The sequence below is a fragment of the Leptodactylus fuscus genome, chromosome 2 (assembly GCF_031893055.1).
Source record: "Leptodactylus fuscus isolate aLepFus1 chromosome 2, aLepFus1.hap2, whole genome shotgun sequence".
NCBI classification, from domain to species: Eukaryota; Metazoa; Chordata; class Amphibia; order Anura; family Leptodactylidae; genus Leptodactylus; species Leptodactylus fuscus.
In genome coordinates, this window is record NC_134266.1 from 171,459,683 (window position 1) to 171,486,202 (window position 26,520).

A 26,520-nucleotide genomic window follows, 5' to 3' on the forward strand; every position below is an offset into this window, starting at 1 on the left:
AGGCAAACATTAGTAATAACAAATTATCACAGTATTGGCAATACATGAAAAAAAAAATCATCTTAATTCAATTCACTTATGAAGTATGTGATTTATGGTAAACTATATCAGATTGTCATCCTTCTCTAAACAGAGATTGGAGCACAATGACTTACAGGTTAGGTTTATGGATTTTGTTATTAGTGTGTTACAGTTACACTGATTTACATTCCAATGTGTGATATCTAAGACACTCATATGCGCACACACATATATATATATATATACATATATAACATGAAATAACATTACCATGGTAAAAACCATTTTCATCTCTTTTTTCTTCACAGTAAGATGTGGTTTCCATTGATCATGTTTGGAACATATTTATTAGAGACATCTGGATTTAATGTTCATCGGATGAATACTGGAGGTAAAGTATAATTTATCACTACTCATGTATGCAATATTGCTAATAACAGCATCTTTTTGTGGCTACTATTAAAGGCAGCGTGTTTATCCTATGGGAAAAATATTTTTATAGATTTGTAGAGCGGGCCATTTTGGACACAGGGATACTTGATGTGTACATGTTTCATAGTATTTATGTATTTTTATATGTGTTCTAGGGAAAGGGGGGTGATTTGAATTTTTAATACTTTTAATTTTTATATATATATATATATATATATATATATATATATATATATATATATTTTTTTTTTTTTGCACTTAGACCCCCTAGGGGGTCTTAAACCCCAGGGGGTCTGATCACTAAGGCAATGCATTACAATGCTAATACATTGCAATGCATTGCAATGCATTACAGTGCTAATGCATTGCAATGCATTGCAAAAAATCGTAGCGTAACCTGCAAAAGAAAATCATTGCAGACAGGCCTAGAACCCTTTACAAGGCTCCCAGCTGTCATGTCATGACAATGTTATGCCAGCCCTGGAGCTTGCTCTGGGTGCCGGTGATAACCGACAAAATGGTGGCGCCCACGCACCACAGGTAAAATGGTGCCTCAGTCAGCTTTGACCGAGGCGCCAGAAGGGTTAATGCAATCAGTGCAGGCACCAATCGTGGACATTAGTGCTGGGTGCCTGCTGTGGCCGCCATAGTTAAAGAGGACCTTTCACGAGATCGGGCACATGCAGTTTTATATACTGCTGGAAAGCTGACAGTGCGCTGAATTCAGCGCACTATCAGCTTTCCCGATCTGTGCTCGGTGTAAAGCGCTATCGGTCCCGGTACCGTAGCGCTTTACAGTCAGAAGGGCGTTTCTGACACTTAGCCAGGGACGCCCTTCTGCCCAGCAGCGCCTATCGCGCTGTACTGTGGAGCGGGGAGGAACTCCCCCCTCCCCTCCTGATAATACTCATCTATGGACGAGCTGTGTGAGCAGAGGGAGGGGGCGTTCCTCCCCGCTCACACTGTACAGATCGATAGGCGCCGCGAGGCAGAAGGACGTCCCTGGCTAACTGTCAGAAACGCCCTTCTGACTGTAAAGCCCTACGGTACCGGGACCGATAGCTCTTTACACCGGGCACAGATCGGGAAAGCCGACAGTGCGCTGAATTCAGCGCACTGTCAGATTCCAGCAGTAATAAAACTGCATGTGCCCGATCTGATGAAAGGTTCTCTTTAAACACTCAGAATCTGCCATATTAGTATGACAGATGTTGGGAAAGGGTTAAAGTGGACCCATCACCACCTCCACTAACTCTATTTCTTAGCATCTGTTAATAGGTGCTGCTCCACTGATTTCAGCGCAGCTGGAATTTTTTCTCTAGCCCCCACTGTTCTCAAGCAATCAATGCTATTAGTGTTGGTGCCAGGAGTGGTGTCAGGCAGGAGCAGTCAGCGAGTGTAATTCTGAGTTCTGACACTGAATTCAGTGCACTGTCGGCTTTCTGGCAGTATATAACACTGAATGTTCATGAGAACATAAAAGGTCCTCTTTAAATAGCACATCAGGCACAAAAATACTTGTTGCTTGGAAATGGTGGAGGCCAGAAATTTTTTTTTCCAACTTTGTTGGAATCAGTGGAGCAGCTCCTATTAGCAGATATAAAGAACTTAAATTGGTGAAGGTGAAAGGTCCTCTTTGTGAAAAAAACAGGACTAATGCCATCAAGTGGAGAAAAGGGTGAATGGCAGCCCTGCATGTTATACTTTATCTTCTGTTGACAAAATAAATAAGCACAACAGAAGATAGCTTCTGTCTTTTTTTTTTTTTTTCATTAGATTCAACTATGAAGGATAGAAATGGAGGATGCAATGTCTGCCTCCAAAATTGTGTCAATTTTTAGATCCGTTTTTCTGATCTCAGGACAGATCAGAACAAAGGACCAAACAACGCCAATGTGAATATAGCCTAAGAAACATAAACAATTACATGTGAGATGCCAATAAGTAGACCCATCAGTATAAATACAAAAAAGCCAATAACTAAAACAAATTAGCAGATTGTAAAATGGTACAATATCAGTGTACACTCATCATGCCAATAATGGCTACCAGACAGCCACAATCTATCCTACAAATGTGATGGAGTGAGGTGTCATCTTAAATGGATCTTGTAAGGGTCAGTGCACACAGAGTTTTTTGGCCCTGATTTTGATGCTGAATCTCCCTCAAAGTCAGCCGTCTAAAAATGCCTCCCAATAGAACTCTATTGGGAGGCTTTTTTTAAAGGCTAATTTTGAGACAGATTCAGTGTGGAATTCACACTATGGAATGAATGGTGCTCTATAAAGAAATGAATTAATAACAGCAATAACAATCTCTCCTCAGAACTAAGCTCCTTCACTGTACAATTTCAAGTCTACCACATTCTATATATGAACTGGTGCAATAATATGGACTATATTGTGCCATGTTCTACTCATGCAGGGGGTGGGGGGTCCAGATCTGCATTTTTTGAGGGTAAGGTTTAAAAATTGTTTATGTGATATTTAAATAAAGTGACAATCCCTATTTTGATATTCCTACAGAGAAATGTCAAGTCCAGATCACACATTCACTGGGATCTTATGTACTAAATGAAGAGCTCGCTACCATGGGTTGTCCAGTCTTACAGTATCTGCCACTAGACCTTTCAACAGTTGAATTAGTCTGGACTAGAAACGGTTCAGAAACTTTGGATACAGAACAAGAACCTAGAATACAGGGGAAACAAGATGCCTTGTGGTTCATGCCTGCTGTAATAGCAGATACTGGACGCTACACATGTATTTTGAGGTATGTAACAATTAAATTATATTACCTTTGATCAGGGATGAATCTAGTCTCTTTGCTGCCTGAGGCGGACTATAGAAAGACGTCCATCCCCACACACACAAAAAGTTTACATGCTACTAGCTTCACATGCTGCTATTGTCGAACAATAAACATACACAAAGTTATAAAAGAGTTTTTAAGAATTCTTCTTACTGTATTGCTTCAGTATCAGATCAACAACAGGGCATTAACAATGAAAATAACTTCACACATCTTCTGCTTCGTGGATGGATAGAGCACCCATGGCCCCCATTCTCTTTAATAGGAGCGCCACAGATAGCTGAGTACTGTACTTCGGCTATCTTTGGTACTTCTATCGAGTAGCACTGAAACCAAACTATCCACTTCTAGTGCCCCTGAACATGCAGATTTTGAAGTGTCTTGAGAAAGAGGCACATTATAGGGTTCTCTAGATCATGGCAAATCATGTCCAAGAAAAGCTGTCCGCAAGTGCCAACCATCAGGGGCAGGACTTATGTAAACAGATGAGAGGTTCTGGTCTATGCTATTTCCATAACCATGTAGCTACCGAAACAGTGTAGTACAGCAGTACTTCCCTGTTTTCCTAGCTCCAACGAGAGTTAGGGGGTTCACACTTGTGCTCGTTTTCCGGTTTGTACATTCTGCCAGGTTTCTGTCTTCAAACCTGGTGAAACTGCACAGGGAACAGAAACTCAGCGGTCAGTTTTAAAACCCATTCACTTGAATGGGTTTGTAAAGGTGACTGCCTGTGTCCACCTGTGGCCTGTTTTTTTTTAGCCGGACACAAAGTTGGACATGCAGGACTTTGTGTCCGGTTAAAAAAAATGGTCTCCCCGCAGGTATGGGCGGTCACCTTTACTAACCCATTCACTAACTCTTTACTAAACCGCCGGGTTTCCTTCCCCTCACCAATTTCACCGGGGCTGCAGACGGAAACCGGCGGAATGCACAAACCGGAGAACGAGCGAAAGCCCCCTTACAGAATCTTAGCAGAGCAATATCTCTTCCCTGTTTCCAGAAGTCCCATCCTGGTGGTCGGGACTTGCAGCTATTTTTTCTTGTCCTGCCTATAATTAGCCAAGATGGGAATAACCCGTTACGTTTAAGTATCTATAACAGAGGTCAGCAAGCCCTAGCATGCGTACCAAGAGTGGCATGCATGGTATATTTTGCTGGCACAGCAGCCAGCTCAAGACCTGCATATATTAAAAGAAGAGGGAGTGTTCCTTTAGTGCTCTGCTACAGCAGAAGTATAGGGCACTCCCTCTTCTCTTGCTGCTCTCTTTGCCCACCAATGAATGACACCAAGATCTCCATTTATATTATTGAAGTTATACAAAGCATAACTCAAAGGTTTGTTATGAATTATTTGTTTCTTAGAATTTCATGAAAATCTGATGGAATACTTTAGTAAGGTATAACTACTATATATTTTCACCTTTTTATTTCCAGAAATGCATCCTACTGTATTGAAATATCAATGTTCCTAAATGTTATGAGTGACACACTGACATCATTCCCTTATATTAAATATGAACAAATTGCTTTTGAAAGCACAGAATTTTTCATGAATTGTCCTGCTTTACCAGACTTTACAAAAGATTATACGCATGTGAAGATAGATTGGTTTAAGGTATGTTATTTAACTGATGTGACAATTGTCCATATACCATGTATTTGCATTTCCTTAAAATTTACATTCTCTCCATACATGTCCCCTGAAGTGGTGTCTCACTGCTGCTCCAATGTCTTTATGTATAATCCGTGGCAGGTTTGGGTGCAGGTTTTCAGTTAAAATGTAACTTCCATTTTTTATTTCGCTATTGTGTCATGGGGTATCTGGTGACTATTTTTGTAATATACTGTATTATAGGGAAAGACCATACACAGTTATATTCTAAATATGCAGAGCTGAAGCATTTGCCAAAGGGGGTGACGAGTGGGGCCACTTCAATTGACTGTATCTACAGTTTTATACCACCTAGAAAATGGTTTTGATATCTATTATTGTACAGCTAGTACTATAATCTTGGCAGCTCGTGAAAGGCCCCCCCCTCTTCTCGACACAATGGCGAATAAAAAAAAAAAGTAAACGTAATTTACACTTTACATGTAATTGGAGATATTTATGTGTCTTCAAAGGGAGTCGGCCGGTAGGTGACTTATTAATGACCTATCCTTTGGAAGAGTCGACAATAGTAGGTCAGTGGATAACTGACTCCCAGCACCCCTGCTGATCATCTCTTTGCAGTGGCCACATTGTATCAGGACTAGCAAAGCTACATACACTGTATGTAGGTCATTAGTATTATTAACCCCTGACCTGTTTAACGTGAGTATTCTGTTGCAATTTCACTAGAATCATTCAGGGGAAGTAATCTTTCAAACACACATTGAGTTCCTGCCTGTCTATAACAGTCATACACCCAAAAGAGAAGTCTTAAATGTTGTTTTATCTCTTGATCTCAATATACTAAGTGCTCAGCAAGTGTCACAAATACAGGATGGTTTTCCTCTGCAGCTTAGACTGCTATGCTAGCAAAAAAACTTGCAGGAAAGATTGATGTATGTATATGCATAAACCTATACATCATAAGATAGAAACATGTAAACATTAAAATATTTTAGACATTTTACTTGAAATATTAATTTAAAATGGGGAAAACTTTTTTTTTTTACCATACTAATGTGTCAAAAATGTTAAAATATTTGAATATATAAAATACCATATTTAAAAATAAATATACAAACAAATAAACACAGACCTGTTGCCAAAAAAATTATAATAATTCTAGTTGTGTCCCTTCTACTGTCCCTAGTTTGAGGATATTTTTATTTTAACCAGTGGATGGTGCTAGTTTGCTTCTTCTTAAGGGCTAGTTCACACGTGAACTGCCCGCGCGGGTTTTGACAGAGAGAGAGACGCGGCGAGCCACGTCTCTCTCTTGTCAAAACCCGCCCGCCGCGACCATCGCTGTCGAGGCTTAACCCTCTGCTGTCGGCTCAAATGAATGAGCCGACATAGGAGGGAGCTGCCGGGGGCTGAAGCCGCGCGGCTGAGCCCGCGCGGCTTCCGCCTGAAGAAAGGACATGTCCTTTCTTTTCGCCGCTAGCAGCAGCTCGCCGCTAGCGGAGAACAGAAGCCCAGCGGTCTCCATAGACCACCATTATAAGGGGAGGTTTTGGACGCGAAATCCGCTGTCAAAAACCTCCCCTTATACTCACGTGTGAACTAGCCCTAAACATGTTTTATACAATTTAATAAAGCATGTACAAAGTAAATGGATAGTCAGTTCACCACTTCTCCCTTTACAATATAGCTCTCCCTATACAATATACACTGCTGCTCAAAATAATAAAGGGAACACTCAAATAACGCATCCTAGATCTGAATGAAATATTCTCATTGAATACTTTGTTCTGTACAACTTTGATATAATGTCCTTAAAACATGTCAAAATTAGGCTCCACGTAACTGTATGACCTCCCTACAACACCTGGACATGCTCCTGATGAGGTTGGGGATGGTCTCCTGAGGGATGGCACATCAATGCGAGCTGTGGCAAGAAGGTTTACTGTGTCTGTCAGTGTAGTGTGCAGAGGCTGGAGGCGTTACCAGGAGGCAAGCCAGTACACCAGGAGACGTGGAGGGGGCCTTAGGAGGACAACAATCCAGCAGCAGGACGACTACCTCTGCCTTTGTGCAAGGAGGAACAGGAGGAGCACTGCCAGAGCCCTGCAAAATGACCTCCAGAAGGCCACAAATGTGCATGTGTCTGCACAAATGGTTAGAAACCGACTCCATGAGGATGGTATGAGGCCGATGTCCACAGATGTGGGTTGTGCTCACAGCCCAACACCGTGCAGGACGCTTGGCATTTGCCACAGAACACCAGGATTGGCAACTTCGCCACTGGCGCCCTGTGCTTTTCACAGATGAAAGCAGATTCACACTGAGCACATGTGACAGACATGACAGAGTCTGGAGACGCCGTCGAGAGCGATCTGCTGCCTGCAACATCCTTCAGTACGACCAGATTGGCAGTGGGTCAGTAATGGTGTGGGGTGGCATTTCTTTGGAGGACCACACAGTCCTCCATGTGCTCGCCAGAGGTAGCCTGACTGCCCTTAGGTACTGAGATGAGATCCAGACCTTGTGAGACCATATGCTGGTGTGGTTGGCTCTGGGTTCCTCCTAATGCAGGACAATGCCAGACCTCATGTGGCTGGAGTGTGTCAGCAGTTCCTGCAAGATGAAGGCATTGAAGCTATTGACTGGCCTGCCCGTTCCCCAGACCTGAATCCAACTGAGCACATCTGGGACATCATGTCTCGCTCCATCCACCAACGTCATGATCCACCACTGACTGTCCAGTTGTTGGCAGATGCTTTAGTCCAGGTCTGGGAGGACATCCCTTAGGCTGAGTTCACAGAGTTTTTTGGTCAGGAAAAATCTGCTTAGTAAAATTTGTGTGGCATTTTTTATGCGTTTTTAGAGGCGTTTTGGAATGTGCCCATGCATTATCTTCAATGCCTCCCATTGGCTTGCATTGAATTTTTCAGGCAGAATCCGCCTGAAGAATGGACATGTCACTTCTTTTTTCCGGTAGCGGAAAAAATTACATGTGTAACACATAGGACTGTATGGTGAGGCGTTTTTTTGAGGCGGATTCCGCCTCAAAATCCTGACCTAAAAACTCTGTATGAAATCAGCCTTAGTAGACCATCCGTAACCTCACCAGGAGCATGCCGAGGCGTTGTAGGGAGGTCATACAGGCACGTGGAGGCCACACACACTACTAAGGACATTACACCAAAGTTGGATCAGCCTGTAGTGTGTTTTTCCACTTTAATTTTGGGGGTGACTCCAAATCCAGGCCTCCATTGGTATATACATTTGATTTCCGTTGATGATTTTTGTGTGATTTTGTTGTCATCACATTCAACTTCGTACAGAACAAAGTATTCAATGAGAATATTTAATTATTTCAGATCTAGGATGTGTTATTTTTTGGAGCAGTGTATTTGTCATCTTTGATAAAAGATCACGCTGCAACAGTATAACCAATTGCAAAAATTTAGTTAATCATGCTACACCTACATATGCAGGCACACAAAGTTATGATATAGAAACGGGGCCACACGGTGGCTCAGTGGTTAGCACTGCAGCCTTGCAGCGCTGGGACCTGGTGTTCAAATCCCACCAAGGGCAAAAAACCATCTGCAAGGAGTTTGTATGTTCTCCCCGTGTTTGCATGGATTTCCATCCCATATTCCAAAAGACATACTGATAGGGAAAAAAATGTACATTGTGAGCTCTATGTGCGGCTCACAATCTACATTAAAAAAAAAAAAAAAAAAAAGTTATGATATAGAAACCTCAAAACGATATATACAGCAATTGTTATATGGAATAATACAGAACAAGTAACATATGGACATATCTTTTATTAGGATGGAGAACCTTTACTTAATGACACTGTGAAATACAGTTACTCGGACGGGACCACATATATGTTGATAAATGATGTAAGCCATGAGGATGAAGGCTATTACAAATGTCAGTTAACACTTTCCCTTGAGAATATATATTACACCATGTCAAGGATTATCCAACTTCGGATTATTGGTAATTACTAATTTAAAGAATTTTGTAATACAATAATATACAGGAAATACCCTGTACAAGTTGTACTTGAAAGAAGGACAGAGTTTGTCACTCGGAATTCATCTTTCTTGGTTGTACAATTGTCACACTTTATGATTGTTTCACAATTTCTTTTGTAACAACTTTCGCCTGAATTTTGTAGGTCAAGGGAAGAAGCAACATCCTGTCATTGTGAATTCCAACCCCAAGACAATAGCAGCTTCCATAGGTACGGTATATTGCATCATGGGGCAGTATGATAGATATAAATTTGGAAGAAAAGTTTAAGAGACAATTAACTAGCCACTGAGCTTCTACTATTCAACTCACTGGAGTTTTTATTTAATGTTTGTTTTACAAAGGTATTTTTGTATTTCACAAGGTTCTAAGATAGTCATCCCATGCAAAGTGTTTGCCAGCAACGATGACGGTGATCTCATGGTTTGGTGGATGGCAAATGACTCCTTTGTGAGTGACTACTCAAAAGATCGCCGTGTTACAGAAGGTATTTTAAAGTGAGTGAACTTTTTTTTGTTTTAAAAGAGCCTATGAGACACTTTTAAATCTTAAGTTGGCCCTATAGAGTTGCGGTAAGTCAGTGGAACCAGCTGATTCTGGCAGGAATAACAGACTTTCTAATATGCATTATGGTTAGGGTTGAGCCGATCTTGACTTTTCAGGATCGATTTTAAAATCCGATTTCCGATCATTTTTCATTCGAACCCGATCTCGATCCCAATTCCGATCCCAATGCAAGTCAATGGGATTTTTTTATTAATCGGAGACCGGATTTTAAAAGCAATCCTATTCACTATACAGCATGGAATCTAACAATTGTTAGAATCCACGCTGTGTAGTGAATCACTAAAGTAGCCAGAGGTTTTTTTTTTAATCCTCTGGCTACTTAGCCCCACTGGTGTCCACTTACCTCCAGAGATGGCTGGTCCGGTGCCCGGTGCCCTCCTTCTTGTCCTCACTGCCACTCCACGCTGCAGTCTTCTCCCTTCGCTGCCCCCTCCCTGCCAGGTTAGGAGAGTGTGGGCGGGTTAGGAGAGTGTGGGCGGGTACTGGGAGGGGAGACGTCACATCTCCCCGCCCTGCATCCGCCCACACTCTCCTAAGTCACAAGCCCCGCCTACCTAGCGCTTTAAATACTGACCTGGGAGGCGGGGCAGCAAGGAAAGAAGACTGCAGCGTGGAGAGGCAGCGAGGACAAGAAGGAGGGCACTGGAGCAGCCATCTCTAGAGGTAAGTAGCTGCTAGAGATGTTTAGTTTAGCCTCCCATTCGAATTAATGGAGGCAGCCGGTGCGCAGGGGGTTAAGGCTGTGTGCCAGCTGCTTCCTTTCATTCCTATGGAACTGCAGCTGAGCCTTCACACTGAGTATACGCTGTATACTCAGTGTGAAGGCTAAGCAAAGCATTGTGGGAAAAGATCACCGATCTCAATCCCACATAAAAAGATCGTGTTCGGAATTCCGATCGCGATCGTGAAATTTTCTCGATCGCCGATCGGAATCCGATCTTTTCCGAACACGATCGCTCAACCCTAATTATGGTCTCTCCTCTCCTTCCAAAGCAGATGCTGAGGAAGAGAAGGGTTGTGAATGTTGTGCTGTGTCATCTAGCACTGACTAACTACCTTATCCCCAGGGAGAACACATATATGTCAGTTTTAGATAACACTAAACTATTAGATGAGAGGTCTTTGTTGGATAAGTGGCACCTTGCAGTGTGCTGCTGTTTGGTGCTTCATGGAAAGTCTGCAAAGTGCTGGACTTTCAGATTGCAAGTTGTACACTAGGGCTGCTTCTGAAGATTTAGTTTAGCTGCCATGCTGACATATTGGAAGAACATCAGTCAAGTTATAGTTGGTGAACAGCACCTGTGACATACCAGCACTCACTGCGACTGCAGGGGGTAGGTGGCCTGCAGCCAGCTGGAGGTGGCTGGGGTCCCACAGCACCATAATAGTGGTCACGATGAAAGCCTGGTTCCCTGACCGCCATATATCTCATTAATAGAAAGGGTCCCGGTGTTATGTGATGTAGGTAAATGCCACTGAGCCCCTTTCCAATGGAAGCCTGCCCAGGGGAGGTGAGTAAAAATAACAAACACTTATACTCACCCTTCCTGGGCTTCTAAAGTTCCCCAGGGTCCTCTTTGGGTCTTTTCCAGACTGTGACTGATAGATGTGCCCCAGGGGTCAACACTGAGGTCTATGATTGGGACTCATGGGGAGCTGTTTCCTATTTGTGGATACAATACATTTTGTTTAGCGTTACTTCTCTATTTTAGGATTACTTACATAAAGAGTACCTTCACCAATTTCAACCCTTTGTATCATTCAACGGCTGCCACTCTCCTGAACAATCCATGCTATTAGTTTCAGCACCCAATAAGATAATTAGGCTCCTTACAATCAGGTGGCTGGTCCTGAACTGACAGTAGAGAGAGCCTAATTAACATATTGGGTGCCGAAATGAACAAAAATGTTTGGTCACTAATATGCTGTTTAGGCTTTGTACTGTCAGGAGGGCAAGCGGTGTGATTCAGAGTTCTGACACTATCCACCTCTGATTGGAGCTCTGAATCAGGCACCCCTGACACTGCCCATCTGACAGTACAAAGTCTAAGAAACATATCAGACATCAAGATTAACAGCACTGATTGATTGGCAACAGTAGGGTCTAGACAGAAATTCCAACTGTGTTGGATCCAATAGGATTGGAGGTGGGAAATGTCCTGTTTAATGTTATTTCTCAAAAATTCTCTAATGAGCAAAAAAAATATAAAATTTGCAGAATGTTCTTATAGCAGATAAGTTCTTGTTCAGGGTTAGTTTTCGGATAAATTTTTATCTTCGGTTTATTATACATAAAAAAAATTGAATTCAGACTGACAGTATATAATGTTGAAACCAACTAGCTATCATATCTCTCCACTGTATTAACTTGCTGATAAATATAGAATTGTTTAAATCAATATTTAGACTTTTATGAGGTGTAAATCACCAGCCTCATTTTTATGGCTGAAATGTTATGTTACAGTATTTCACCCAAACTCTTGCCAATAATCATCTAAAACCTTCTTCCTACCAGAGAAACCACAGAGGCGGATAGCCTGTACTTTGAATTGTCATTGATTTTCGAGAGAATTGAAGAGGAAGATTTTATTACTGACTTTAAATGTATAGCAGTCAATGACTATGGCCAAGAAGTTCTGCCAACACAAATAAAACAAGCAGGTAATAATAATAATAATAATAATAATAATATGCATGTGTGATTAAAAATACAAGTGTAATATTTCATTATTAGCAAATAATACTCTTACCTTTAGATGTGGTCTCCGCCACGTCGTTCCTTAAAAATACCGGTTTTTACTGGTATGCAAATGAGTTCTCCCGCAGCGATGGGGACGGGCCCCAGCACTCAAACAGCGATGAGGGCGTCCCCACCGCTGCCAGAGAAGTGTCTCCAAGCGCCACCTCCTTCTTCGTCCACTGCATCATGTTCAATGTCTTCTTCCGGCGCAAGCTCGTAACCTAGCAGAGCAGACTACGCAGGCGCACAGGTCACGGGAAAATGGCCGCTAACAATACTGTGCAAGCGGCCATTTTCCCGTGACCTGTGCGCCTGCGCAGTCTGCTCTGCTAGAAGTTACGAGCCTGCGCCGGAAGACATTGAACATGATGCGGCGGACGAATAAGGAGGCGGCGCTTGGAGACACTTCTCTGGCAGCGGTGGGAAAGCCCTCATCGCTGTTTGAGCGCTGGGGCTCGCCCCCATCGCTGCGGGAGAACTCATTTGCATACCAGTAAAAAACGGTATTTTTAAGGAACGACGCGGCGGAGACCACGTCTAAAGGTAAGAGACGAATAGCCTTTCTAAAGACTATTCTGACATCTTATCCACAACAAAACAAGTTTTAATGGTAGAATCCCTTTTGTGCTGCGACAATCCGGTGGGGAAATGGCTGCTTGCCCCTTTTTAACTACATTGGCATCCTAAGCCGATGTACTTAAAGAGGACCTTCATGTCCTCGGGCATACGTGGTTTTATATACTTCTAGAAAGCTGACAGGCTAACTGGGCTGTGAGGAACGTCCTCCTGACAGTACGGTCCATAGCTCTGTAATGTTCTATTATGTAATGTTCTCTGCTCTATTACTCAGGCATCAGCTAGTGATACCTGCTGCATTGATCTGCAGAGGAGGAGAATCACAGAGCTTTGGGGACTGAGGATGGGTTAGTGGTGTTTGTTTTTTATTTATATATCACAACTACAGTGTGGGACCACAGGGACATTGTTAGTTCTCAGGGAACCGCTGAAGGACATTACTTGTCAGGGAGCCACTGGGAAAATTATCACTTGTCAGGGTACCCCTGGCGGGCATTATTAGTTGTTAGTGAGCCACTGGGGGACATTATTATTATTTGTCAGGGGGACACTAGTGGACATTATCAGTTGTCAGGGGGACACTGAGGGGCATTATTTGATGTTACGGGGCTACTGGGGGACAATTTTAGTTGTCAGGGGGCCAATGGGAGACATTGTTAGTTGTCAGAGGGGAAACTTGAGAACATTATTACTTGTCTAGGGGCTACTGGAGAACATTGCTACTTGCCTAGGGGTCCACTGGGAAGCATTATTAGTTGTCTGAGGGACACTAGGGAGCATTATTAGGTTTCTGAGAGCCAAAGGGGGAGCATTATTAGATTCTGGGGACCACTGAGGGACATTATTACTTGCCTGAGAATCACAGGGGACATTATTACTTGCCCAGGTATTACTAAAGAGCATTACTATATACCTGGGGGCCATGGGGGAGCATTACTAGGTGTCTGGGAGCCAGGTGGGAGAATTATTGTGTCACGTTGCACCACAGACTGTCCAGGAGTTGGCAGATGCTTTAGTCCAGGTTTGGGAGGAGATCCCTCAGGAGACCATCCGCAACCTCATCAGGAGCATGCCCAGGCGTTGTAGGGAGGTCATACAGGCACGTGGAGGCCACACACACTACTGAGCCTCATTTTGACATGTTTTATGGACATTACATCAAAGTTGGATCAGCCTGTAGCTGGACTGATATCAATTTTCCTGGTGATAGACTTACTTTAATAACTTGGGCTGACAGGGTGTTTAGTTTTAGAAATGTGTAACACAAACACTGCCATTGCTGTCCAAAGCAACCAATCAAAAAGTGCTTTAGCAAAGTAAAAGCTACACTAAGTAATTGAATGTTGTATTTTTGTTGCTATGGGTAACAAGAATACAATGAAAGAATTAAAAAAAGAAATGAAAAATCGTGGAAGGAGAAAACAGGGATTTGAGTTAGGGAGAAATTGTTGCACAAAGCAAGTTAGAAAGTTGTACATCTTTTCATTATACAATGAATTGTCTTCAGGCCTTGTACATAGCATGCAGAATGTATATCAAGCCACAGGGACTCCGCATGGAGTTGTACACTTGTACACATAGCTTCTAGAAGAGATCTTTTGGATTTGTACAGAAAACATCACAAAATCTGTTTATGAAACATGTTTGGATTCTCTGTGGCTGCGAGTTAAACCATAGCTGCATGTATAAGGTCCTATTAGATAAATCTGGAAAACCAATGTATAGGTGAGCAAGACTCACTTTTAAAGAATGTCTGTATTCTTCTCTAATGTAATGTGCGTAAGGGGCTTTATTCAGTGTTATACTTTCTCTAATCTCATGCTCCTGTCCTCCTTGTTAGCCATGTTAAAGATATGTGATCTTATCATTGTAAGCTGTGTTATTTATGTTGTGGTATGTATTAGTAAGCACGCTTGTTATTTTTCTTTTACAGCCCCCTCTTTTCCTTGGTACATAGCAGCAGTTCCTGCCTTTGCGGTTTTCTTGCTTCTAGTCATTATTTTTATAACCAAATACAGGAAACGTGGAAATAAGAACAATTATTCTCCTGCCAAGTCATAAAATGGTGAATGTAACTTGTTCTTAAACATGGAAAGATAGATCGCATAGCTGGGAAATTAAAGAGATTTTTCTAGTAAACAACCTTTTATTTCCAAACTTCTGCGCATATAAACCAGCTGTACAGTATCTGTGACTTCATCCACCTATGTGTGGCCTCTCTTTCTAGATCTGCACCCGTGTATATCACCATTGCATTTTCACCCTACAATGACAAGAGTGGGTAGTTCTTACTATACAACATGTGATTATGAAATCTACATTTCCAGGGTACATCTTGCCTCTTACTGCCACACTGGCCATTTTTTCTAATGTTCTGCACGTGCTCCAATAATCGCATTGGCACATGCATGGTTATATAGCCCTGATGTTAGAAATAGCGATGGAGAAGAAAAGGAGAAACTGCACATGCTTGTCCTACATGAAGATGGACTACAGGACTATGCAGTGGCAGCAATGCTCAAGCTGTGCTAGAGAAAGTGGGAATATATATGACTCTATCTAGTAACATATACAGCTTGACTTTTTACTTTCAATGGATGACAGTGATATTTTGCAGAGTACTTTTATATGAAGTATGATTGTTGTTGTGAGAATACCCCTTTAAGTTCCATTTACTTAATATGATAAGTTTACTAGGCCACCTCTGTACTGCTCAAGAAAAAACAGCACAGATTATAAAAACCTGCTGAGATTATCGCAGGAGTTTTCATAAGAATGGTGAATTGATATTTCTTATTTTGTCTCGTATTAGTTACCCTGATCACATTTCATAGTGTTGTAAAATAAAACATAATCTGAAGTCAAAATAATGTTTGTAACATGAGAGAAGTTTTTTTTATGTTCTAAAAAGAGGTTTTCCGACTCTTTTTTTGTATTGCTTAAAATGGCTGCTGAAGGGGCCATAAATATAACAAAAAAGTTTACTAACCTCTTCTCCGGCCTCCATTTCCAGTGGCAGCAGTCGGTCTAACAAATAGCACCTAACTGTGGTGAATACTAAGGCCTGTGATTGGCTTGTAAACCAACCAACCTGCTGCTGTTGGAAATGGAGGCACAGGGAGAGGTGAGTAAAGCAGTCCTATTAAACAATAAAAGTCTTGGACAACGTCTTAAATTTTTAATTAATTTTCAATTCTTACTTGTTGGAAGGGTCCATTGAGACTAAGTGCCCTGTTGCTGGCAGCCCCAGCATTGAAATGTAATCTGTAGAGAAACCCGGTAATAAGTATTCAATGTCTCTACTGGATTGAAAATGTCTTTATTCTGCTTTAGGCCAGATTCATATAAGTGTAAATCACTGCATTTTAATGTCTGTATTACAATAGGCACACCAGCACCCAGTGGTACCACCATAGCAGCTGGTGGTAGTATTTTATAATCCTTTATGGATGGTGTACCACAAATATTTTGGGTTCTGTGGATCCCGAAATTTTTGAAATATTTACAATGAATGATAAGATATAATACTGTATGGAGGGGACACTATGGGACATAACACTGTGTAGAGGCTCTGCTATATGACATGCTATGTGGCGGGGCCGCTGTGGGACATTATACTCTGTGGAGGCCACTTTGGGACATTATAGAGTGTGTAAATGCAGTGTTATACTATGTGGGGGCCAGGAAAGGAGGCGCTATGCCGTGGGGGGCCCAATCCAAAAGTTTGCTATGGGAGCAAGTTTTTGCTAGTTATACCCCTGCCATGACCCCACAATTCTTTTGCACTGAACTTAGTGCATCAGAGTGCATTGTGGATCTAAGTCCTGTTTGTAGAGTTCAGATTTACAGATCCAGGTGTTGGAGCCATGATACAGACTGTAAAATGCAGCTATATTACAGCTGCCAATGTGAATATACCGTATATACTCGAGTATAAGCCGACCCGAATATAAGCTGACCCCCCCTAATTTTACCACAAAAAACTGGGAAAACTTATTGACTCGAGTATAAGCCTAGGGGGGGAAATGCAGCAGCTACTGGAAAATTTCAAAAATTAAAATGGTCAGAGTTTTTGGGTGCAGTAGTTGCTGGGAAAGGGGAGGGGGTGTTTTGGTTGTCTGTCTGCCCCTTCCCTGAGCTTGAGGACTGGGTTTTTTCTTCCCCCCACTTGGAAATCAGTCTGGCTGAATATAGGGGATCTGCAGTGCTTCTATTAACCCCTTCCCGACGGAACAGGAGCACTGCAGATCCCCTATATTTCAGACACAGGGATACCTAATGTGTATGTGTTTCACAGTCATTTTCTACTTTTGTATGTATTCTAGGAAAAGGAGTGTTTTAGAACTTTTATGTTATTAAAATCTTCTTTTTTTTTTTTCTTTTGCACTATTTTATGGGAGATTCTATACATTAATATTGTGGCTGGTCATAGACCCTCCCTCCTTAAAAAAAAAAAAATAATAATTTTTTTTTTTTTTTTTTGCTGACTCGAGTATAAGCCGAGGGGGGCTTTTTCAGCACAAAAACTGGGCTGAAAAATTCGGCTTATACTCGAGTATATACGGTAGCTTTCAAGAAGAGCAATAACAAAGCAGTAACAAAACCGAGGAACTAAGGCCATAGAAAAGTGGAGCAGTTGCCTGTAGTAACCACTTGGTTTATTGACTCACTCATTTAGTTTTTCAGGTTGTTACTATATCTTTGAGTGAGATATATGTGCACTTTCTTGTAATAATAACACACACAGTCTGACTAGTCTGCATTTTCTCATGTAAATTTCCATTGGTAAACTATTTCTAACTTGGTTTATTTTTGTGTCTTTAGCATTGTAAATATTACATCCGTTAGGAGAACTTGTATAGTAAATAGTAGATTCTGTAGTTTATTCGGTGGTGATTTGTTCTAATGCTAGAGTAAATTTCCATTGACCTTTACTGAGGTTCATACTGATGAATAGCCTGCTGATTTCAATCATTTCCTTTCCCAGACCATTTCACGTCCCTAGAATCTGTTAAGTGTTCTAGATAAGGTATTACAGTTCAGTAATGTCATTGTCAAGAGTCAAAGACTGATTTCATATATTCAGGGTTGAGCCAGGAAAGTTTGTGTTCTGGAATACTGAGCTGCAATTATAAGCCTAGAACCCCGTATTACAGATTACAATTAGTTTATGGGGTTAAATACTTTCTTTCCCTCTTTCCAAGCTTTCATTATAAAAAATAGGGTGAGCCGTCTCCTGTAACATAGTAGATGAAGGTGTATGAAAACACTGGTCCATCAAGATCAATCTAAAACCCTACAATGTTGAACCAGAGGAAGGCAAAAAAATCCCATGAGGCTGATGCCAATTGAAAAAAACCCTTGTCTTTACCAAAAATCAAAAACCCACAACCTGTAATATTTTTCTGTTCAAGAAAGACAATAGGACTGTTTTTGAATTTGCACAATGAATTGTAACCTGTGACAGTGAGTTCCATAGCCTCACTGCTCTTATGGGAAGAATATGCAAATCTGACTTCCATGATGTAATTAGGAAGCCAGTGCCTCAGTCATGCAGTCCAATAGAGGGCACTCACTGAGGATGTGCAAGTCTATCTTCCATGATGTAATTAGGAAGACAGAATCTCAGTCAAGCAAAACCTATAGAGGGCGCTCCCTTTAACATCATGCCGACCTTCTGAGAGGCCTTTGTCTGCAATGATGTTGGGATTTTACCAGATACAGTCTCTCAGCCACTCAGTCTCTCATCACTGCTCTTATAGTAATGGATCCCAGTTTATAATGCTGGTGAAATGTTCCTTCCACTAGGCGTAGAGGATGTCACTGGTCACTGTTACAGGCCTTGGTGTAAATAGATCATTAGAAAGGTCTATACTGTCCCTTCATGTATTTGTACATTGTGATTATATTTCCCCATAGACATCTTTTTTCCAAACTAAATAACGCCAAATTTATTATTCTGTCTCTATGCTTGAAACCTCCCATTCCTCTAATTATCTTGATTGCCTTTGTTTGCACTGTATCTAGTTATGTCCTACTTGTACACTGCAGTTCAAAATTGCGCACCCTAGTCTTCATGTTCATGTGGATAACTATGTTCTTATCATGAGCTTCTGTGCCTCTGTTGATGTATCCTATAATTTTATTTGCTTTAGCAATTATTCCTTCCAACATTTACCCATCACTGTCAAGGCACTCGGACTATTATCTGAGTTTAGATCATATGACGTTGCAAGCCATGACAGGGGTGGGCTCCCAGATTAAACGAAGTCATAGAGAAGACGGATGGCCCAATACCAGTTCATTTAAAAACGTATTTTACTAAGACCATGGTAAAAGAACCACACAGAATTTCACACAGACTCGGCTGGATAGTTGAGACCCCAGTGCTGCATAACCTGGTAGGCTCTATATGTCCAAACTACCTCACTATAGTTTACCTACCAAAGGGCCTGTCTAGGACAGCTGCCCCAGTTACCTACTAATACCACTGATAAAGAAGGAAGACTTTTGTATGTAAAGTCAGCTTACCGGTGATGCAGCACGGGGGCTAACAAACTTATAGGAAACTCTAAACCTAGACCTCCCTGGTCACCCCTAGTGAATATCAATATCCAGTCCTGAGCAAGTGGAAACAGGCAATTTGATGGACTTGGTAATATTTCCAAAAGGTACAGGATCCTCTGAGGTTAGGTTACAACAGGAAACGATGAAGAATCCAGATTCCTTAATAATGCAAATAATAATTAACTGAAGATGCTGTCTTTAACTAATAGCAACAGGCTGCACTGAGTGTCAATAGAAAGTGTTAACACCCTGTGCATGCACATTGTAGAGTGTAGAAGAGGTTGTCTCTGCTCACCCAGCGCTACTCTCCGTTCTGGCACAAAGTTCCGTAGCACGGATGGCAACAGCTCCTATCCCAACATCTGTGCCTTTCCCCGATCCTTGGAGACTAACTCACTAAAAATGGCCACATCACATCTTCCGGTGTCGCCCTTCCTCCTACCAACAAATTTCTAACAAGGTAGATGTTCTGGGAGAACACATACAAGTACAACAGCAGGTCGACTACAAATAGAGACAACTTATGCTCATTTGTGCCAAGTTTTAAACCTTGGATTGAAAGATTCGAGCAAAGATCATTTATTAGAGGCTCCATAGATAATATATGTAGAAGAAGGGGGACAAAGGGGAGCCCTGCCTTGTTCTGTTCAAGACAGAGAATGGAGAGGAAAGCATGCCATTGGCTTGAATCCCCACCATGGAACAACTATACAGTGCTATAAAGCGCTGCAGTGTGTGGGGCCCCAGATGACCAATTGCAATATTGTTTCTAGAAACTTCCATCTCACTCTGTCAAATGCTTTCTTCTGCATCTACTGACAATAAACAGAAGGGGGCACCCAAGGCCCAATCTTTTGTAATCAGAGAATGTTTTGATGGTGTTGTGTCAGGTTTTGCAGTTTGGGACAAAACCAACTTGTTCCCTGTGTGTCAGAGTAGGGATTATGTGCAGCAAATGCATAGCTATGATTTTAGCAAATAGTTTTAAATCAAAGTTATGCAGTGATATATGCCTATAGTTTTCACAAGCCCAGATTTCAGAATTACTGCTATGTATGTCTGCAATGTCTGTTAAGGAAACCGCATTAAAAAATTGTAGGTGTAAGGGGGAGAATAAGATCCTTAAGGGGATTGTCCAGGACAAAATTATATTTCTACACTAAGTTAAACATCCTCTCCCCACCTACCTTCTAAGTTACTTTACCAAAAATATATATTTACCTAGACCGTCGGGGCAGTCATGTGACCGCTGAAGACACATTTTCAGATTTTCCGGGTGACGTTCTGTTTCCCTGCTTCTGTAAATGGAATGTAATCTATGCTAGCCCTGTCCCCATCCCATCATACTTACTTGATGACATACAAGAAAAATGTTACAGACCTCAAAACCGCACATACAAAATAAACCTAAAATGTGTCTGGTCCCGGACCACAAATTGGCCCGGTACTGAAGTGGTTAAGCAAAAAAATTATACGCATTTGGTATCCCAGGATTCATATCAACCCATAGAATACAGGTGACATGTAATTTTGGTTCCACAGTGAGTGCCTTGAAAAGAAAACCCATAAGAAAGTCACAAAAACACGTTATTTCTTCAATTCCACTCCATTTTGAATTAATTTCCTAGTACATCATACGGAATAAGAAAAAAGGTACCATAATGAAGTACGATTTGTCCCGTAAAAATTAAGTGCTCTTTGGATGGAGAAAGAAAGGCATTTGGAACACGGGGATTCAAACATGAAAAGTGATAAATGGCTGTGATGTGAAGGGGTTATATATACTGTATATTAATAATGACATTTTTATTTGCAAATCAGTAAAACTGAAATTATCACAAGCGACATGTTGTGATATCCTATGATGTATTTCAACTTTTAGGTGTTTATTTTGGATATTACTATGCGCACTGATTAGAAGATTAGAAGAAACACAAGCTACCCCTAGATGTATCATTCATGGTGATAAGTCTGGCCATTACAATTATCATATATATATATATATATATATATATATATATACATATATATATACATACATATATATATATATATATATATATATATACACATACATATATATATATATATATATATATATATATATATATATATATACACATACAAGATAAAGAAAACCTATTTAAAGTAATTATTATCAGTTTCTAGTTTTGAACATGCCAAATACTGCCCAGGTTCACACTGCCAGCACAACTGCCCATTGGTTTGATCTGTCAAAGGATCAGACACAATGGCCAGTACAGTCTTACTGGCAGATACAAATAAATCGATTTGTTTCGGTCTTAATCCACTTCAATGATAACATAAAGCAGAAGGTCTCTTCTATCTGGTTTTTGTGGGCAGAGAAAGTAGTGCAGCCTGCAGCCTATTTTCAATGTCTATAAAAACAGGAAGTGTGAAATATATGCTAGAGGTTACAAACAGGATGCTCTATGTTTGAAGGGGCTCTATCACTGGGAAAAGTCATTTTTATCTAATCACATCCTTGCATAGGCTTTAGAAAGTCTATTCCACACTTACCTTTAGTATGTAGATTGCCTCAGTGGTCTCTGAATAAGTCCGTTTTTATTCATATGCTAATGAGCTTCCAGCCAGCTCAGGAAGTTCCCAGCAGCCTCCTCTCTCCTATTATCTCCTATGTGTGTGAAACAAACAGGAAGCTGAGTCATCATCATCAGCCTCCCATAGAAAACAACAGGGAGAGGTGTGCACGATCTATCGTGCACCAGTCTAATTAGCATATGAATAAAAACGGACTTATTCAGACACCACTGAGGCAATTTACATACTAAAGGTAGGTGTGGAATAGACTTTCTAAAGGCTATGCAAGGATGTGATTAGTTAAAAATGACTTTTCCCAGTGATAGAGCCCCTTTAATAAAGAAAATTTTAATGTCTGCTGTTCTAACAAGAACAATGGACACTGATCCAGCAGTGTGAACATAGCTTTACTATGCATCATTAATATTTAGTAAACATTTGGACAAGGGCACTTTAACCATAGAGCAAATGGTGCACTTGCACTAGGCCCTATCATAGTGGGGCCCCTCTTGGTTCACCATTCAGCCCCTGTTTCTGCTTCCAGATGGTTTTGGGAACAGTAGGTACATTCTAGTGAAGTCACTTACATCAGGCCAGCTGCTCCCTGAAGCCTCTGGGACCAGAGACAGAAAGGAACAGTCAAAGGTAAGAATTGTTTTTTGTTTTCTTTTTTCTTTATTTGAAACATTATACTGTTGGTACCAGGAGCGGACATGAAACTATAGGGGCAATTGGAGAAGTGTAGGAAACTGATATGAAAGGGACACGAAACTGGGGGAACCAGGAGGTTGACATGAAACAGTTGGAGCAAGCAGGAGAGGGACGTGAAACTGTGGGGGAAACTGGAGGGGGGCATTATACTGTGGGAGCAACTTGGGACATCCTGTGAGGGCAACTGGAGAGGGGCATTATAATGTCTCGGGGACGGGGTGGCAGGTTAATGTCTCACGGTCCACTGGGAGGGACAGGTTAATGTGTGGCACAGCATTATAATATATGGGGCATTTACTGTGTGATCGGCCACTAAGGGACATCATATTGTAAGGGACCTCTGAGGATGCGTTATAATGTGTGCAAGTCAGGTATGTCTATGTAGTGGTGATGAGAGGGAGGGCACTTATGAAACCTTTGAAGAAGACCCACCAAACTGTTAAATCAGACCTGCTTTTATATATACCATATGAGAATTATTGCTGCATGATAAATGATCATTGTAAAATTACCGTCACATAGTTTTATTTACCAATTTAATATCATTTTATGGTGATTTCCTATAGCTACTGTGTTTTCTATTTTTCTGTAATAAAATACTATAACATTTAGGCGTCTGTACATGTTGAAAGTATAAGTTGTATTTAAAGAAAATACTAAAGAAGTGTATGATCCTAAAATACTAAAGAAGTGTATACATAATTATGGAGATAATTTTTCTCAATTATTTTAAGGCAAACACTACAATAGTGAGAGCTTCTAATGCCAAATCCTAGTTTAGCTTCATAACAAAACAACTCCCAAACCAACATCAGTGGTATAGCTGCAGATCTACACCCTAAACTAGACAACTATCCAGGCAGTGATTACTTGAAAATGACCTAAGTGTTAAATCAAGTTTTTAAAGTGAAATATATATACTTTTTAATGTTTGATGTTTTCTTAAAATTTTCCATGTCACTATATTTTTTAAAAAATTCTGCTCAATCCTGCATGTTTTACTCTGGCAACTAAGCTTAATAATAGACCAGCACTTGCTATTCTGTAGGAATTTTCTTTTCAGCAGACATCTCATATACTTCACAAACAAGACAGCCAGAATTACAATACATTATAACACCTTTATACATAACATAATTGAACCATCATTGCATCCATTACTGTCAATAGATGATGTCAGTTTTACTAAAGATCACTCCACCAAGCATGTGTACAAAACTCTCCCATAGACCTCAATGAGTCTCCCATGGTATCACATGAAAAGTTCAGGCAATATGGCCGCCCTAATAATCATGTACAGGCAATAGAATAAAAAAGAATCTACAGTTAGAACCGCCACGTGACCCACATTGAGAACATCTGACCCACATTTTCCTCACCTTCACAAAGTCCCCATCCTGCCCAATACCCCAGAGGTAAATATCCCTTTAAAAACCCTTATATTATGCCCCCATGCATACATACTGCTTATTGCCCTCACATCTGAGGAGCTACTAACAAAGACTGGGTCCTAAAGCAAACTTTTGACAAATGTTCCCCCAAGCTCCCCTCCATAGTGGCCCCACATGGTATATAATTTACCACACAGTATAATACATTCTCCAGAGCCCCCACACCCCCTAGTCACATTGCCTCACTTCTCCTGGGCATCCTTGTGTTCCTCCGCTCTCTGTGCTACCTTCCTCCTTAGATCTGCAGCCGATGTCACACGTCTCAGACGTCACCGCGGAGGCCTGAGATTGGGCCTCAGTGGTGACATCCGGAACTTGTGACGCCCATGAGAGGCGAGTATAAATGTTTATTTTTCACACCTCCCCTGGGTAGGCTTTTATCGGCGATGTGGCTGGGCCAGTCCAATGCTGGATGAAGTGGTGTAAAGCAAACTGGTGCTGGCAGTCTGATGGATGCGTCTGGATTTTCCAGGTGACTATTCCCTGCCTGGCTGCATTGTGCAAACTGTAAAACTGGTGGAGGAGGGATAATGCTTTGGTGTTTTCTGGGGTTGGCCTAGACCCTTTAGTTCTTTGCTTCAGCACACAGACGTTTTCAACAATTGTATCCATCCTTTGTGGGAACAGTTTGGGGAATGTTCGAATGAGATGTCATAAAAGCTCCTGTAGGTGTATTGTGTAGGTGTTCCAGTACTTTCGTTCATAGACTATATCTGAGATACGCTATATCAGCTTGTAGATACAACTGCTCTATAATAACTCTAATATATTTCTGTGTTCCTCTAATAATTCTGCAATATAGCTATGTATATAGGCAGTAGGGAAAACATTAATATATATGAGATGAAAATAGTTTCCTTCTTTCTGCATTTACAAGCTATTGAACACTTGGGGCTTTCTCTGCTGAATTTTTGTCAGCGAATTTAAGCAGCATGCTTTCCTGAAAGCCACAAAAACACTCATAACCTGGTAAAATCTGATTCACTATGCCGCAGTCTCCAATGAGTATGCAGCAGCTAACCCCCTGCAAGAATGCCAAAAATGACTGTAGCCCAGGGGCCGGAAACCTTTTGTGTATGGTGTGTTGATTTTTTTTAGAAACGTCAGAGACAAAGTATTCAGTGTGCCATACAATAATTGTAAGGATATCGACATCTACATGAAACTAATATAATACAATGCATATCAGCAAACAAATTATTAGTTGATTCAACTTATATTTCAGTGTGATCCTTCTCTGGTGATAGGATCAACTTTCGTATGATCAGAGGACCCTTCCAGCCTTGTTGAAATAAATGACAGCACACTATACATGTTCTGCTGTGGTATTATACTTTGAGACTTGCTTCAATGTAAAAAAAAAACTGCTGCCCTCTAAGGGTAGGTTCACACGAAGGAATTTGCTGAGAATTTGGGGGTTAGACCAATGGTGAACCGAGCATCTCTGCTGCCTGAGGCGGACGATCAAAAGAGGCCCCCCCCCCAGGGAGGGGGTTCATCTTTTGATCGTCCGCCTCAGGCAGTGAAGGGGGGTGCTAGTGGTAACATTACAGTGAATACAATGCAGTAATATTTTGTGCAGTAACACTTACAGGGGACGTCTTCCCACACTTCCCATCTCTTCCCCTTGGACCTCCATGACCATTCCTTCCAGCTGTTACTTAGCTCTGTAAAGTTTGCAACACAGACATCTTTGACTCCTCACTTCTCCATGCACTCAACCCCTATATTTATATATATATATATATATATATATATATATATATATATATATATATATATATTATATATGTCCCACAGCGACCCTGCAGCCTATATTATGCCCAACAGTGGCACAATAGACCGTGGGGCACAATAGAGGTTGCATGGGGATGCTGTGGGCATAATGGAGGTTGCAGAAACCCACCCATCTCTTATGCCCCATAGTGGCCCACCCATGAACTACTATTGTACTTGGGGGTCTTTTCAGATCCCGAGTATAATAATCAGAGACCCAGGAGAGGTGAGGGGACATAATAAACATTATCTGCATGGTAATGTCCCAGACATCTGTTTTGTTTTGAATGGGAAGCAGAGATTGCAGCAGAATGCTGAAAAAAATAAGCGCCCTGCTTGATCTTGCTTTTTCTTTTGTGCCTTGAGACTCCCTGCTCCCATTCATCTATGCCTAATCAGAAAGGGAAAACATTGGCATGCTTTGCATTGGTATCCTGTCGCAGCTTGATCACAGCCGGAAAATGGGAGCAGAAATGAAGAGGAATTCATCTTCATTTCTGCCGTGTAAACTTACCCTAAGCAGGCTAGCTCATGCCCACACCTCCTCTCCTGAGTAACACAGCTAAGACAGCCTTGTGCCAGGTGGACTTGACTGAAGTGCTGACCTCGGCACAGGTGTGGGAGGTTGCTGACCCCTTCTCTAGCCTAAGGCCTCAACA

General features: G+C 41.3%; 1 protein-coding gene across 1 annotated transcript; it reads left to right on the plus strand.

Moving 5' to 3' along the window:
• The first annotated feature begins 333 nt into the window (after positions 1 to 333).
• On the plus strand, positions 334 to 14,855 carry LOC142193799 (interleukin-1 receptor type 2-like). Its single transcript, XM_075262804.1, has 8 exons — positions 334 to 412; positions 2,979 to 3,225; positions 4,699 to 4,879; positions 8,701 to 8,875; positions 9,057 to 9,122; positions 9,276 to 9,408; positions 11,994 to 12,139; positions 14,728 to 14,855. Exons 1-8 carry the CDS (start codon positions 334 to 336, stop codon positions 14,853 to 14,855), a joined length of 1,155 nt encoding a protein of 384 aa, XP_075118905.1.
• Positions 14,856 to 26,520: the final 11,665 nt, after the last annotated feature.

What these genes read in the sequence shown, in the direction of transcription:
- LOC142193799 (XM_075262804.1), top strand. Translation starts at nt 334, where the DNA reads ATGTGGTTTCCATTGATCATGTTTGGAACATATTTATTAGAGACATCT. An exon ending in TGAAGATAGATTGGTTTAAG is followed by an intron (nt 4,880 to 8,700) that starts GTATGTTATTTA and finishes ATCTTTTATTAG; the next exon opens with GATGGAGAACCTTTACTTAA. An exon ending in GTTACAGAAGGTATTTTAAA is followed by an intron (nt 9,409 to 11,993) that starts GTGAGTGAACTT and finishes TCTTCCTACCAG; the next exon opens with AGAAACCACAGAGGCGGATA.